This window comes from Harpia harpyja, chromosome 7, assembly GCF_026419915.1.
Source record: "Harpia harpyja isolate bHarHar1 chromosome 7, bHarHar1 primary haplotype, whole genome shotgun sequence".
Classification (NCBI taxonomy): Eukaryota; Metazoa; Chordata; class Aves; order Accipitriformes; family Accipitridae; genus Harpia; species Harpia harpyja.
This window is the reverse complement of record NC_068946.1, coordinates 7,916,703-7,932,101: the sequence shown is the minus strand read 5'-3', so window position 1 is coordinate 7,932,101 and position 15,399 is coordinate 7,916,703. Positions and strand designations below refer to the sequence as shown.

At 46.4% G+C, this 15,399-nt stretch overlaps 1 protein-coding gene across 5 annotated transcripts in view; it reads right to left on the bottom strand.

Annotated features, from left to right (window-relative positions):
• Positions 1-9,900: 9,900 nt before the first annotated feature.
• UBR4 (ubiquitin protein ligase E3 component n-recognin 4) overlaps positions 9,901-15,399 on the bottom strand; it is an 80,724-nt gene continuing 75,225 nt past the window's right edge. For all 5 annotated transcript variants that reach the window (XM_052793591.1, XM_052793592.1, XM_052793593.1 and 2 more), the window contains 3 exons: positions 12,387-12,477; positions 11,787-11,949; positions 9,901-11,050 (listed from right to left, as the gene is read on the bottom strand). In XM_052793591.1, the coding sequence (XP_052649551.1) occupies positions 10,986-11,050; positions 11,787-11,949; positions 12,387-12,477 (319 nt within the window). In that variant the 3' untranslated portion in view covers positions 9,901-10,985. The remainder of the gene's footprint in view (positions 11,051-11,786; positions 11,950-12,386; positions 12,478-15,399) is intronic.

The window sequence follows — 15,399 nt, the reverse complement described above, 5'->3', positions numbered from 1 at the left end:
GATAGACTAAAACTGCCAATAATAAGGCGATTATTAGGGACAGAAGCCAACCAAGAGCAGGTTTCTCCCAGATCTGGGTAATTTCCCATTTTTTAGGCACACGGCATCCTCGCTGGCAAGCGGTGATGCTGGAAAGAGCCAGGTGATTTCAGAACCCAGTAAAACTGTGTGGTCAACAGCTGGGAAAATCCTGTTGAACAAGAAATAATTTTTTTTCCCTTAAGGAAGCAGGAAAACATCAGAGCGAATGATAAACCGGCCAGTTAATTAATGCTTTTGTACCTGCCCAGTGAGACAATGCATATCATGATTGCTTGTTAGGCAGCACCCATTGCCATGGCAGTGAGGATGCATTCGCCAGGGCCCCATCCAAAGGTCGTTAAATCAATGAGTCTTTTTCCTAATGGGCTTTGGCTCATTCCCGGGATGCATACGGTCACCACCAGCATCCCGCTCCACCGCTGGGCTACGGTTTCATCCCAGCCCCTGAAAGTGAATCAGCCTGAATTGATCGCAACAATTAATTAGGCTTAGGCTTGGAGAAATGGGAATCCCTCTTCCAACCACGGAGCTGACCCACTGCCACCGACGGCGTGCCGAGCTGCCGCGGTCCGGCGCATGGGACATTCCTATAGGGATTCCTCCGATTCCTGCCATGGAAAGCTCTCCGCTGCCTGCCAATTACAGATATAAATAATGAAGCTCTGATTAGCCCTTTCCTATTTGGACAGGGAGGAAAAGGGATGGGAAATGGTGCTATTTCTGAATGCAGAAACTATGTGGCAATTAAATAACGGTGACTACCCCTAGCAATGCTAATAATAATGCACTGCATTAATTTTTGCTCTCAGTTGCTTCACCCAAATGCAGGCTGGAGTGGGGGCTGAGGAACCTGGGCCCTTGGATTTCATTTTTACACCAGTTTTTACCTTTGCTTTGTTAGCATCCTTCACTCGCAAACCTCGGCAACTGTTTCAGGACTGCTCTCAGGATTTTTAATATTAATTTTCCTGGGTTTGGTTATATACATTGAGGCTTTGTTAGTCTGACACTTGTGGAAAGTTCTTGTTTCCTTCTGTCTGTCTTCCTTCAAAGTAACTGTTTTTCAGCCAAACCAAACCAAACCAAACTCAGCAGCCTCACCAGCGCATACGTACTGTGCTGAGTTACAGTGAGTAGGTGATGCTCCCCCGGGCTGATGTGCATCGCTGCTGAGTTATGGTTTGTGTGTTTGAATAAATCCCCCTCTAAAACAAATAAGCAAAACTCCTTTGGTTTAACATCCATAAAATGCCCCTGCCCAGCCCCTGAAAATGCCCAACTCAGTAATCTCAGCGGGAAGAGGGGACCCCTCCTCGGCTCCAACTTTCCAGCATTGTGGTGAAGCAGCATCTCCACCAAAGCCCCCGGCAACCTCCGCATCCCTCCCCTTATTCCCCTGGACTGCAGCAACCGCCTGAGCCTGCTCTTCGCTGACCTCAGAGGTGGAAAAGGGTGATTTATTCACCCCAGACTCTGCCGTAACAAGAGGTAGCTTCTTTCTGAGGCTGCCATTTAACAGCCAACAAGCTTCAGTGGTTAGACTGGGATTAGTATCGCTCACCTGGGGCTCTTGCTCTTGCACTGCAGTTTGCTGCCTGAATAAGGCTATTTGTGCAAATCAGGCTACTGTAATAAGCAGAATTTTTAACAGTGCCTTCCCCAAAATGGTTGGTTTTTAACCCAGACCTGTGTGATGGTGCATGACCATCAGCAGGGTGATGGCATTAGCAGCTGATGAGTTGCTGCAATGAACCCCGCCACATCCTGGCTGCATTTTTGGCCGGCAAAGTGTTTCCGACTCCAGCCGGCCCCTTTTCCCCACACACTCCCATGGTTGCACAGGCATCGGGGCTGTTTCTTGAGAAATCGGAGCAGAAACCATCCCTGCCTGCCCGTGCCCTGCAACAGGCACGTGGGAAAACGGGCAAGAACGCGCCGGCTGCCCCGGTGACTACTCTGGTGACTCAAACCCTGCTGAACGCACCTGGTCATTGCACAAAGACACAAAGACTGCAGCTCTTTGCACATCTCTGAGGTGTCACTCGGTGGAGAAAGGGATGGGTTAGACACCGGGGTTATCGTTTCCAGCCATATAAGGGAAGCCCTTGGATCACGTCAGAATTGCATCGGTCATCGCGTCCCGCTGCGGAAACAGAAAATATTTGGCAGGTTGGCTGCTATCGATAATGGGGGAGGAATGAGTTACATCATTGGTTACAAACCCAGCAGTTTTTCCTCCCTGCAGGTTCCTTACTGCCTTTAAAGGAGGTTTTTTCTCCTAAAACTATGGTTTTTCCCCCTATATATATTCTACCAGTTCTATCAGCTCATGTGAAATAGGAGCTGCTGCTTAAATCCAGCACCTTCCCCCATTGCAGGTCTATTCCTTTGCTCCAATTGCTTTTTTTTGCCACATTTGGGGTTTTTTTTGTGCATCAGCACAGCAAAACAGAGTTCAGCCACAAAGAAGGGTGCTGAGGGTCTGTTCATGCACAGCCAAAGAGCTCCTTTTGTCCTCAGCCCATCAGCAGTGAATTGGGGCTGCAAAGGATGGACCTAGGCTGGCTGCCTTCAGCACATCCCGATCCCCTCTCTCCGGGGCTGGGGATGAGCTTCTCTATGGAGATCATGCAAATATTTTGGAAACAAAAGCTTCTGCACCAGGTTCAACCCAAAAAGGTCAGTGAACTCAGGAGACAGGGATGCAGCAAGAGATAAAGATGCTGAGAGCGAGTGCGAAGCATCCACTAACTTGGAGTGGTTGAGACATGCCGTAGCATTTCCCTGGAGACTGTGGCAATATTCATTGCTTCCTTAGTAACCAAATATTTGCATCTGTATTGAGTATAGCAGCAAATATGCATCAATAAGCCCATACAGGCTGCCACAGGTGTGTTTTAGGACACAGTGATTGCTTTGGCAGCTCGTCGGGGATAATTGCAGGATGCTGCATCATTAATTTGTGCATGCCCAAGTGTGCAGTTTCAATCCTGTTGTTGCTAAGTTTTTCATTCTGCAGGTAGCAGGTAGACCCTGGCCTGATTAATTTAAATGCGAAATAACTTGCAAACAATTTTTGTCTTTTGGGAAAAGATATGATAGGATTTCTTTCCCAGTGTTCCCCCACACTTTGTAACCCGTGCTGCGCTCAGCGATGGGTTGAGCAGCATTCAAAGCCCAGAGCACAGAAGACGATTATCGGGATAGATTTTTAGCTCCCTATCTAAATCTCTCTTCCAGAAGCCATTAGCTGAGTATTTTCATTGCTTGTATTGTGGGGTTTTTAGCCTGACATGTGTTGCATGACACAGGATGAAGAAAAACTTCCTGGTCGGAGCTGGTGATGGGAGTACTGGACCACTCCAGCCCACCGCCTCCCATCCTGAACGCGGAGGGATGCTCATGGCGACCACAAGAAAACTCGGTGTCAGCGGAGTGAGTCAATGAGCCGAAGCTGTCAGAGAGGCTCCCCTTTTGGATTTCCCAATGTCCTGGGGTGTTTCTGAGGGAGAGGTCCTCGGGTGGAGCACCTTGACAGCTAGACGCCCAGTTTTCAATGATACCCAGCCCATAATGCAGCCCGGTGGCCTATGGCTGGTAAATACCTTTCCACTGCGCCAGTTGATGCAGTCACTGAGCTCGTTATATCAAAACTGCTTACAGCAGGCAAAATACGGACCGAGGGAAGAGAAATATTAATGACCTGGCACTCGGGAGATGTGCCTTTAATGTCTGATGTCATCATTTGGGAATTAGTTTGTTGTCATCAAATATTAGGAATAATTAAAGGATGGTGCTGGGTTTAGAAAGCACTCATATTTATTCATTAAATAAGATTAAAAAAAAACGGCCTGGGAGAAGCTGCAGGGATTAAATGCCCGAAGAATGGCTCGTGGGGTGTCCCGACATGCAGCTGCTCAGCCGTCTGGACGATGTGGCAAGCACCAATGCCAACACAACAGATAACCAGAGACACCAACGCAACATATCATCACAAACACCTATTAGGGGCTGAAAATGAGATTTTATCAGCCAGGCACACGTGCTACCCTGGGGCATTGGTTTTGGCTTTCATTGCTACCCAGGGCTGTAATTTCCATTTGAGTCCCAGAGGACTGCAGCCCTTGCAGGAGCATCCCGAGTCCCTTCCCATCCCAATTTCCCCATCTCGGGATGAGGACAGCACTTACCCCAGGGACATGCGCTGAGGGTTACCGAGGTCCTGTTGCCACAACGCTTGGGAAAGAACAAGAGCTAAGCGGGATTATTATTAATAACAGTAATTACTGGGGTTATCATTATTATGGTAAAGATCTCTACATCTAAATGATTCGAGCCTGACAGCCCATTAATCAGTGGGTATCCCTGGCTGCCCTGCCTTCCACCTCCTTCCCCAAATTAAAGCATCTCCTTTATTCCTCTCCCACCTCCTCCAGCCCCTGCCGCTTCCCCACAGTGGAGAAAGACACAAAAGGTGTCAGACCCAACATCGCTGGCAAGACCAGCCAAGACTAAACATGATGCTCTTGATATTTCTATGTTTTTTTTTTAAAGCCCAGCCTCTCTTCATATACCAAAGCTGTACTTAAACCACAAACAGCTTAAGTTTTGCAATTTCTGCTTAATATACACCCTTTTCTATATCATACGCCTTCCCCAGCAGAGAAAGGCTGTAGGGAGAGTGTTATCCTGCTTAAGCATAAGACTAATGCAAAAAAAAATCAATGTATTCCCCCTGCGGAGCAGGTCGGGGTTAATCACAGTGGCTCCAAAAGCAGACCTGGGCTCTTTACATCGAAACTATTTCTCCTGTGGCTCTGGAGTCCTCCTGGACATTTGCAGGTCACTGAGGACTCGCTGGAGGGTTACACCAAGTTTGGCTGGAGTTCGCCCACAGCTCAGGCTGAGTTATGATTCACCTAAAAGTGGTTTATATTTTACAAGGGAAGGGAGCAGACTGAGTCAGGCAGAGGAATGTCAGGGCGGTGGCATGGTTCCAGAAGGAAGCCCCTGCTTTTTTGGAGTGGGAAATCCATCGGGGTGATGTAGAAAGGGGCAGGAGAGCTCTACAGCACCCAGCTGCGCAAATCAGGCAACGGGGAACATATCTGATCCCTCCCGGGTCTGTGGCAACGGTGGGACAAAGGGAAGAATCATTGCGGGCAGGAGTGGAGGTTTGGAGAGAGATTATAACTCCCGCTTCAAATCTGGGACCTGTAGCGACAGAGCCTGGATGCAGGGAATAGCACTGAGCACGGGATTATCCTGCTCTAATAAAAGCTTAATAAGCACTATGAAAATAAATAAAACCTTTCAAGAGGCAGCGGCCAGACCTCGTTACACACTTCAGAGGGCTGAAAGCTGTGTTCCCCATCCTGGTCTCTGGGGATGCTGCCTTTTGGGGCGGCGATGCCGGGGGGCCCCTAACCTGCCTCGGGTCTCAGCGTTAAAGTGCAGCGCAAGGGTTTCCCCTCGATGTGTCATTTGTACCATTTTATTTTTAATTTTAATCAAAAAGCATCTCTTCCTACCGGCATGTTCCCCTTTGGGATGGGGAGAGGGATCTCTGCCAGCCTCCAGGGTTTTGATAAACGGGATGGAGCCGGAGGTTCCTCCCCGAGCTGAGCAGTTGATGTGAATGAGCGGGATCAATCCTGCCAAAAAAATCTGCAAATCGGGGATTAATAATTTTTTTTTCCCCTCTTGGAAACCAGCAAGGGAGTAACTATTCCTGGAGGTTCAGGTGGTTGAGGCTGGCTTCTCCCAGCAACTCTGTGTACCGGGAGGGGACATCCCTAAAGTGATTTTGTACTTAATTCACCCAAACATCTTTTTCAGCAGTCCTTGCAAGCTGCACCGCTTGTTTTTCCCCGTATCCTCGATTCTGTACGCATGAGTTGTGAATCATCCCTGCTTGGGGTGATAACGTGGCCAGGCTGCACCCCAGTGATGTGCAGCAAACAAGTCAAGGCCAATCTTGATTTTCTTATCTGGATTTGGGCAGGGAGCAGAAATGGGACCCAAGGGGTGGCTTCTAAATAAGCTTGCAGAGACCATGGGAGATGTCCTGAGAAGCGCTGGGAAAGCTGCTCCTCGGGCGGGCAGGGTGGCCGTTCTCCGGAGCAGCTAAAAACTTGCCTGGTTTCACTTGTGAATTTAAAGGCAATTTGGGAACCTGGACTTAGTGCTTTTTGTGCTCATTTATGTCACTTACATGCTTGGAGGACATCCGATCTAGTCCTTGAGCTCGATGGGGCATAAATTGGTAAGGAATAAGCCCTGAACTGAAAACAGGGCTGGCCTGAAAGGCAAGGCTGAGGCAGGGAGGGAATTTTGCAGATTTGCTTTATTGTCACAGGCAGACGGCAAAGCCGGTGCGACGGTGCCCACTGTTTGCATAGCGGATGCTGCAAGGGCTGTGCTCGTGGCATGGCGAAAGCGGTTATTCCTGCAACGGAGACAGAAAGGGCCAGGCTGGCAGAGCCTGGTGTGATCTTCCTGGAAGAAAAGGTGCTCAACGGCCAAAATAAGCACGTGGGACTCGATACAGGTTCATGCAGGCAAGGGACGGTGCCGGTGCAGTGTCCACACAATGGTTGGCAATGCTGAGAGCAAGATGGGAGAAGACGAGGTTTGCAGAGCCAGGAGCTGATGAGGAGGGACTGATAATTCAACTAACGATGCTGCAGCAGCAGGGACAGTCCAGCCCTATGCTGTGCCCTTCAGATGAGCAAACTGGGGATCTTTCCCTGGGAATTAGCCGCCTGGCATAGAGAAAAGCCTCTGTGCTTCCCAGAGCCAGCGGTTCAGGCACCTTGGGAGGCATTTGGTAAAATAAAAACATGGAGCCCCATTTCAGCAAACACATGACACAAACTTTTCTGCCAGGGTAAGTGCAAGCCCTGCCATAGAAGCTGTTTTCATGTGGTTCAGCGGTCAGTGGCGTATGTCTGGTGTCTCGTTTCTTTGCTGTAGGCTTCTTGAGCAACATCTCAGCATTGCCTTGGCAGAAACTGGTAATGGTTTTGTATGAAAGGGTTTTTTTGCTGTTTAATATTGAAGTAGCCTTTGGTACAGTGTGCGCCCACACGTACTAAGGCTCCCCCAAAAACTTTGGACAAAGGAAAAAGAGGCTTCTTGCTCCAAATTTCTGCATTGGAGACTGCAACCCTGAGAGGTACCCACGTAATTGTCAAGGCTCCACCACGGTCTTGCTGAACACACGTGATCCACGTGTCCTTTTCCTGCCTGAAAAACAAGCCACGTGGACGTGTGTCCAGGGAGATAAATCACTTTTCCTGCATCGGAAAAAGTCCAGGGAATCTTCTATGGCATCGAAATGTTGTAGCTCCCAGAGTGTTTATGCTCAGCAGCTTTAATCCCACCGCTTGTTTGAAAATACTCCCAGGCAATTGCAGTAAGAGACAAAACATGGGAGAGAAACTTGGATGGAGAGCTAGTCGGAAGCGTCAGTAGCAGGGCAGAGAGGAGTGGGAGGAAGGCATCCCATCCCAGCGGGACAGCTGTCAGAGAGAGCACCCAGCTGTGCAAAGCTTCCAGAAGGGCATTTGCGTGGCTTGAAAAAGGGAATTACGAAGGGAGGATGCAGCAAGACAAAGGAAACCATCATGAAATACAAGGAGGAAGGTCAAGGGCTTCCCATCTTCACAGAACAAGCCCTGGGTGCCAAGTGGTTTTGTTCGGGTACCACCTGCCCGATGGGTTTGTGGGATCACAGAAGCCAGCCGTGGCAGCGGCAACAAATGAATTCAGGCTCATGGGGTCCTTTTTACCTGCAGCAGGTGTGAGAGCCTGGCGCATCCCTGCCAAAGCTGGTGCCCAGGGCAGGGCTGGGCGCTTTGTTCTCCCTGGGAGGTGTCATTCCCAAGATTAATAAACAATTACCAGAGTTTGACCCAGTGTGAACAGCCATTGCAAGGACATCAGATCATCTTAGGGAAGCTCTTGCCTATGAAGCCAGGTTCAAAGCAATCATGGACGTCACACTGGCTCTCGTGCAATACAAAGGCTTTTTCCCCCCCAAAATATCTTTTGCAAATAAACTACTTTTTTTGGAGAGGGGGTTGACTCTCTATTGTTCAGCTAGTGGTTTGGTTCATCAGTTTGAGTTGTTTTACCCGTTTTGAGGCATCTTCCCTCAGTCTTGCTCCTCTCTTGCTTCTAATTTAAGCAACACATTCCCCCCAAGTCTTTGCTGACTTCCCCAGCCCCAGCCCGCTGGGGACTTTGCAGCCTGGAGTGCATTGCCTTTGTGCGGTACTGAGAATGTTTGAGCCTCTGTGTGTGGCCTGTGTCAGCTGAAACTTTCCAAAACACTTTTCTTTTGTTCTTGTCCCTCCCTAGGTCTTCTGGGGTTGTTATTGTTAGTCTTTAGTCCCTCCCAAGCTGTTCTATTCCGCAGAAGCACTATCATGCTGTTTCCACCTTCTTTTCAAATCTGGCTCCCCCATGAATCACAGCCCTCTTGTGCTCTGGGCAGGGAGGCACTTGATACACTGCCTTTATTTTCCAAAATACATCTCTGGGCCTTTGCAAAAACATCTAGAATAGCTCCAAGTAGCTGAGTAGTTCATTGCAACTGTGCTTAATACTGGTAAGGACATGGCTGATGACCTCCTTTTAAGATCCAACTTCCTCACAGTTGTAATAACATCGGTGAACAAATGGTGGTTGCGTTCTGCTCCTGGTAAGCTTAAGGATCTGCTGATCCAACTGCACGGGCAGAAAGAATTATTTTGCTGGTAACTTCGCTAGTTCCTGCAACAGCAGAGACTGTTTTCTCAAAAGACCTGTGCCAGCATAAATGGAGCTGTACCAGGATTTGCATCAGCAAAAACTGGAGCTACGCTGAAGTTACCTTGTTAGGTAAGCTGAAGAAAGGTACTGCGCAAGGTATCTGTAACATCCTTCTTTGTGCCAGTGAGGCAACAGCTGTGAAGCAAAAGCTGAGGGACTGTCTAGCATGCTGAGGCTGTGGCTGAAGGGGAAAAGATGTATTTTTCTGTGAAAAGACAAAAGCAGGTAGCAAGGCAGCCTAGTATTCCTCCCCAGCTTTCCAAATCACATTAATAGTTCTTGTCCAGAGCTTAACTGGTCTGTCTTACACAAATGACAAAGTCAAAACGTGGTGGGGTTTCAGTCTTGCACCTGAACTCTCCGTATTGTGAGAAGCTTTAGAACCACAGTCATAAAAACCTGGTTTCTTGTTACCTGTTCACTGCTGCTTTCAGGAATCATACTGATTTGAAAGGTCGTTTACTCAAAAAGGGTTTTTAGGATTGCCCAAGCTACTGTACGCTGGTATTGGTATGCAACGCCTGTGCATCCACCCATAGGTATATTATAGCTGCTTATTCGGAGAGAAGACTGTTAGGTTTGACTTTACAGTGCTTTTGAAACAAGGTTTTTCTCTTTTATGTGGTTACAAGGCAGATGAAGCGTCATATCGCTGTACCGAAGAAGAACAAACTCCACACGGGCCCCCCTCCTGTGCCTTCATAAGGCAAGACATATTTACCCAACCAACAAAGCAGCCCACTGACATGTCCTCAAGCCCCTTGCAAGACACTAACCCAACCTTTTCAAGGTGACTTGCTATTCAGTACTCCTCCCCAGAACCAAATCTGACTGCCAGGAGTGACATAAGCACCCACAGAGGCGAGAAGAAAAACACTGTGCCTTCACCCACTTGCTAATTGCTAAATCATAATGTGTGCTCAACACTAACAAAAGGCATCAAATAGGTTGCCGAGTTATTCAGCCTCTAAAATAATTATTATTTATGGGATGGGACTGTGTTAGGATTGCGGAAATTCAAGTTCAAACAGAGACAAGGAAGACAGGGAAAGCTTTATTAGATTCCAGCTTAACCACGTGTCAGCTGGGTTACAGGACAGCAGAACTGGTGGTAAAGGTAAGTTACCAGCATGCACAACTGGGTGAGAAAAGACAAGGCTGTATTCAAAGCAGGTACTTGGCTTCAGGACAGGGCATGCACACCAAAATGCAAGCTATCAAAAGGGCAAGTGGCCGGCTCAAGAAGTGTGCAGTGTCTATTTTCCATGCATTTTGCTGAAGCTGAAAATTTTACCAGAGAGAGAAAATAAATTCGATGTGAGTAGCATCCCTCCGAGAGGTAACGTCGCCATCAGTACTACACAACTGGAGGCAACGACATGCACGCTTGCTTTGAATACAGCCTTGCTGAGAGTAAAGTCAGGAAAGACACTGTGATATGCAACATGCCTTGGAGAAGGGTAACACGAAGCGCCAGGGCAGATGACTGCAGCTGGGACAGCTGCCCTCACCCAGGTGAAGAAGGGGTGGAAGGAAACGCTGTCCTTGCAGTCCACGAGTCTCTAAGGCTCATGTCCCACAGGGGGAAACCTGCTCTGCATGTACAATCAGTAAAGACAGTGTCAGTCTGCTTCCTTGCTCTCTACGAGCCTTTTGCTTCCTGTGTCTCCTTGTCCAGACTATGGGCCGGAAAGAGCAGCAGCTCTGAGCCCTGAGAGAAGAAGCTCTGAAAGAAAAGATGAGAAAGAACTTGGCATTTAGGCTACTGCATGGTTGAAGTACTAGTCAAACCCATCTTACCCATTTGTTCGATTTATTTAACTTCAAAGAGGTGCACACTAAAGCATTAAGATTTACTGCTTTGGATTCCTCTCTGTACAAGTTCTTTCAATCAGCTGAATACACAAGGCTTTACAGATAGAAGCACTGAAATACAAGATAAAACAAATCTAAATTCCAAATCACTCCAAGAAGAAAAATTGTAGAAAAAAAAAAACCAAAAACCAAAACAAAACCAAAAAACTGCAGCACTCCTCAGGGAAGGGACAGACTGCACAAGGAGGAACACAAAGGGATGGAAGGCAAGCTAGTGTAGTCTCTGCCCAATGCTTCTCTGTGCTGCCGGCTCAGGGGATGGAGTTCAAAAGATCCTTGAGGAAGCTGTCGGGATCATTGATTTCTGATAAGAGTCCTTTAAACAAAACAAGACAATACAGAATAATTAGATCCACAAAGCGGTTTCTCCTGCCCACATTAGGGATTTGTGTTAGGGCATGTGTAAGTTAATAATGACAGCTGCAATGTTATTTTAAGTATGGACAAGACGAAGATAAACCCTTGTTGGGTGCATGTGCAGAAGGGACCCAAGTGTGTACGTTAAATCCATATGGCACTTGCTCTTGTGTAACAGACCTACTATAGGGATACTGTAGCTGGCTGCCTGGCAGCTCCATACGTTGGACAGTGAGAGATTGGCCTGGGGCACAACTAACTTGTAACCAAAGTAAGAGTAGCTTCTCTGCATATGAATTTTCAGCATCTCCTGACTCCTAGGGATACCAAAATCACTACAGCAGGAAGTCCCGCTACACCGAACTGCTGCCTCTAGTACACGGTCACATCTGTTTATCGACCTTCACATATATCCAAAAACACCCTTAAGCTGTGATGTAAGTATGTATGTTTAACAGAGCAGGAGGAGGACCCACAGGATCAGGTGAGAGATATTTTCCTGTCTGGGGATGCTCAAGCCTGTCTCCCAATTGTTTTTGAAATAGCTTAGGCAATAGCTGGAGTGCCGAGGTCTCCTCCTCTCGCTGCCTCGTACAAACAAGCTGCTGCAGCAGTGTCAGGAATGCTGCTGTCTCAAGCAAGCAGCAGTCACGAGTTGCATAAGACAGCCTATAAAAGGGAAAGCGCACGCTTACCAGCCACATCCAAAAACTCGGAAAACGTTTCAACTGGCATGAACTCCTCCTGGAAGGTTTTCAGGGCCTTGTCTGCAGCTTCGTGTATTGGCATGTCATTGTGTCGTATGAATTCAGCAAGAGAGTAGGACCAGCCTCCCTCTGTGTTACTGGTAGGCACCTTCTACGAGACGAGAAAATGGGACCAAATCAGTCAAACCCCCCCCTATTTTCTCACCTTAATTACTTAACCCTCTTTGGAAGCTGCAAGTTTCTTTCTGGTGGATGCCCCTACCTCCTTCCTTACCCAACTGTTTCCCTGCTGCAGCTCTGAATGTCCTTGCTTTAGTGAACAAAGAACAGGAAAAAAAAAAAAAAGGCAAATACACAATACAGGAAGAGTTCTGCAAACTGGGAAACTCTCAATTCTTCAGATACCAAATTGCAAGGGGTACAATAAGCACAGGCAGCCTCTTGCAGCCTTTCTCCTCATACAAGGTGAAGTTTCATGTTTACAAGGATCTTGGAAAAAGGGGCTTCAAACTCTGCCTTCTATTTCAAACGCAGGTAGTTGTTCAGGTTAGAAAGCTGCTACAGATAGACTTCAATGTTTTTTCTTACCTTGAACATGTTGTAAATGAGATCTACTAGGGCCCAGAAGAGAAGGCCAGAGCGGTACGTTGCATATTCCTTCACTGTCTTATCTGCCAGTCTAGGAAGATAATGAAATCAATCTTTGAGTTAATCAGTTTACTACGCTTTGGTAACTGATTTGATGAATAGCATGAAAGCTGAAACAGCCAAAAAGCCTATCAATAATACGCATGGGGAATGGCTCTGAGTAAGCTTTGCTGTGTGCTCTTGCACACAAAACAAACATTGGGCATCCGCAATTTCTGTGCAACGATTCCTATGGCTAGGAAGTCACTTTGCCAGCTGCACCTAGTGTAACCAAAGCAGGTTAGGCAATGAAATCTTATTTCACAGGAAGAAAACAAGCACAGAGGGAAGTACACTGCTAAGACTATGTAGGAAGTCAACAGCAAAGTCGGAAAAAACAATGCACAGCCCCCATTTGTACACTCACTGCTTGGAGTACAGCAGATTCCTGAAGAAAAAACTAAATCTAGGTTTCAGCCACAGTCTGTATCAATGACAGAGAACATACTTTTGCTTTTAACTCACAAGTGTGTTTCTGAAAGACTCTGAGGGAAATATCCTGTCCTTGAAAAAACGGAGGAATTTCCAGTTAATATCTTCTTGGTTATTCTATCACCATGAAAGGACTTCTTTTGGAAATTCAGCATCTGGCTGAAGAAATGCTATAAAAGGTACAGAGCTGTCCTGGGATAACAGCTCCCAAAGTTTACAGGATTAATCACAAACAGGTTCTGGCAAGGTGGAACCTCCTGCCAGCAACTCTAATGGGTTTGGAATTTTCTTGCATGCGTTTCTCAGGTACATCTGCCTCCATCACATGCCGCTTCCTGCTCACCACTTAAAAGCTTTGGAAAAAAAAAGCCCTTTTTTATGCATCTAGAACTAGCTCAGCTGCCACTGACGCAAGTCAGCAAGACAAAAGGGTATGGTCTGACCATGGGCCCAATTGCAATCTGCCACAAGTTGGGTTTTTTTGGGGAAAATGAACGTTTTGCTGCTCTTATTCTAAAAGGCCACATTTGTGTGTCTGCCCTTAAAACAGACAGCTTGGTAGGTGGCAGCCTGCTTGGGCAGCTAGGCTTAATTATTTAAAGGAAAACCAATTAGTAAAGGTGACTAAATTTCCACGGGAAGAACAGCAACTTAGAGCGAGGCTAATTCTAGACTCCCAAATACTGCAAGACAGAGTTTCTTTTCATGTGAATGGTTTTGATCTAATTGGAGTCTGCTCCTTTAATTGAAAACTAAAAGGCCCTTGTGGGTTAAGTCTGGTAGCTACCTTCTGGAACAGCTACTTCATATAATAGCTGCCACATTTTCATTAATGTAAGCTGGTTCAGGCTCATCAGCTATACATGGATTGCCGGCAGAAAGTTAGATGGTAACACTTCAGGAGCCTCGCTTCTCTCATGAATATTTTAGAAAGGTCACAGTAAGGAGCCAAAGGAAAAAAATCAAAAGGATATTTTCCTCCCAAACTCCAGATGAAAGCTATACTGAAAAGTGTCTGTATGATTTTTCTAGCCAGAATTCTTGGTTCAGTAATAATGAGCAGGTAATTGGTCACTTGATTCAGTTCTTTGGAACCTGTAAATTATATTTACAAAAAAAGAACAAATCCAGAACTCCTATCCATTCTGCTAATTTCATCTTTGGGTTTAAATACAAAGTATTTCTAAAACCCAGAAGATGCTGAGCATCTCTCACTTCGGTCTTGCAGACAAACTGTGATAGCTCTAGCTCCTGGCAGAGACAGAAGACATTTTTGGCTAGATTCTCCTCAAATCTGTTTTACACTGACTAATCCAGCTGAGCAGCGGGATAAAGCACCTAACCACAGGACAGGGCACAGGCAGTATTTGTTGCCTTCACTTAAGTATGAGGGAATGTAGAGTATTGCCTGCATCTTCATTAATAAGATTTACAGGCCCCTTTTAGGACCATGAGTTGATCCTCAGCTGCTTTTAAATGCACTGTTGGTTCCTATAGCGACTTCTCTCCATCTCCCCCAGTAAAGGTGGCAGTGAGTCCTTGCATCTCTCTAACCTTCAGTCCACACCACCCCAATGTATTCTGAATGGTGGTGCTCCCAGATAACACCTTTGTACTGCAACTAACGTGGAATGCTAATTTTAATCTTTTGTATGCAGACATATTAGTCTGATGTTACAGACGCTGGCTTCCTCTTTGCCTTAGCCTACAAATTCAAGGTATTGGCACTTATCCGCAGAGCATTTCATCGTCCATCACCCTCTTCCCGATTTTCCACAAGAATAAATAAGCACAGACCTTGGAATAAGAATTGCCGTATTTCTATTTCTGAGAGGTATTATCAGTGGAAGGCTTTGTGCTCTCTTAGTCTGCAGGGATTAAAGAAAGCCCTTGAATAAACCTTGACATAATTCCTGAGAACTATTTCTGAGTGTTTTTGCCTGAAATTCCAGAGATTGGATGGTTTAGCTGGAAGTTTCTTGCTACATCCATTTCAGTATGCTTTTATTACATACTGCTTAGAGATAAATTGGGAAAGAAACAGAATCATTTACTGAGGGTTTTAAAAAACACCAAACATCCACAACAAACCCACACAGGGGCTTTGCTTTACCAGTCTCTCCCATGGGCCACATGAAAAGCTGCACACCCTTGTCTCTGAGAAAACAGACCTCCACGATAGTATCTCCTGTAACTGTTAAACCCCCTTTCCCAGAACTTAGGCAGGGTGGTGGAAATAGGAGACATGAACACAGAGCAGGCTGAGCTTGAACTGCAGAAACTAGCACAGAAATCAATACAGGAGCCCCTTTAAGGGCTCTTTCACTTTTGATGCCTCTAATAGCATTGATGCATGCTGTGTTGTGGGTTACTACAATGTAATGACTTTATCAAACACATAATTAATGTCATCAGAATAAGAATGCCCTTTAAGGCGACTTAGAATAATAATGAATTTATTCCTAATTATGACAGCTATTTA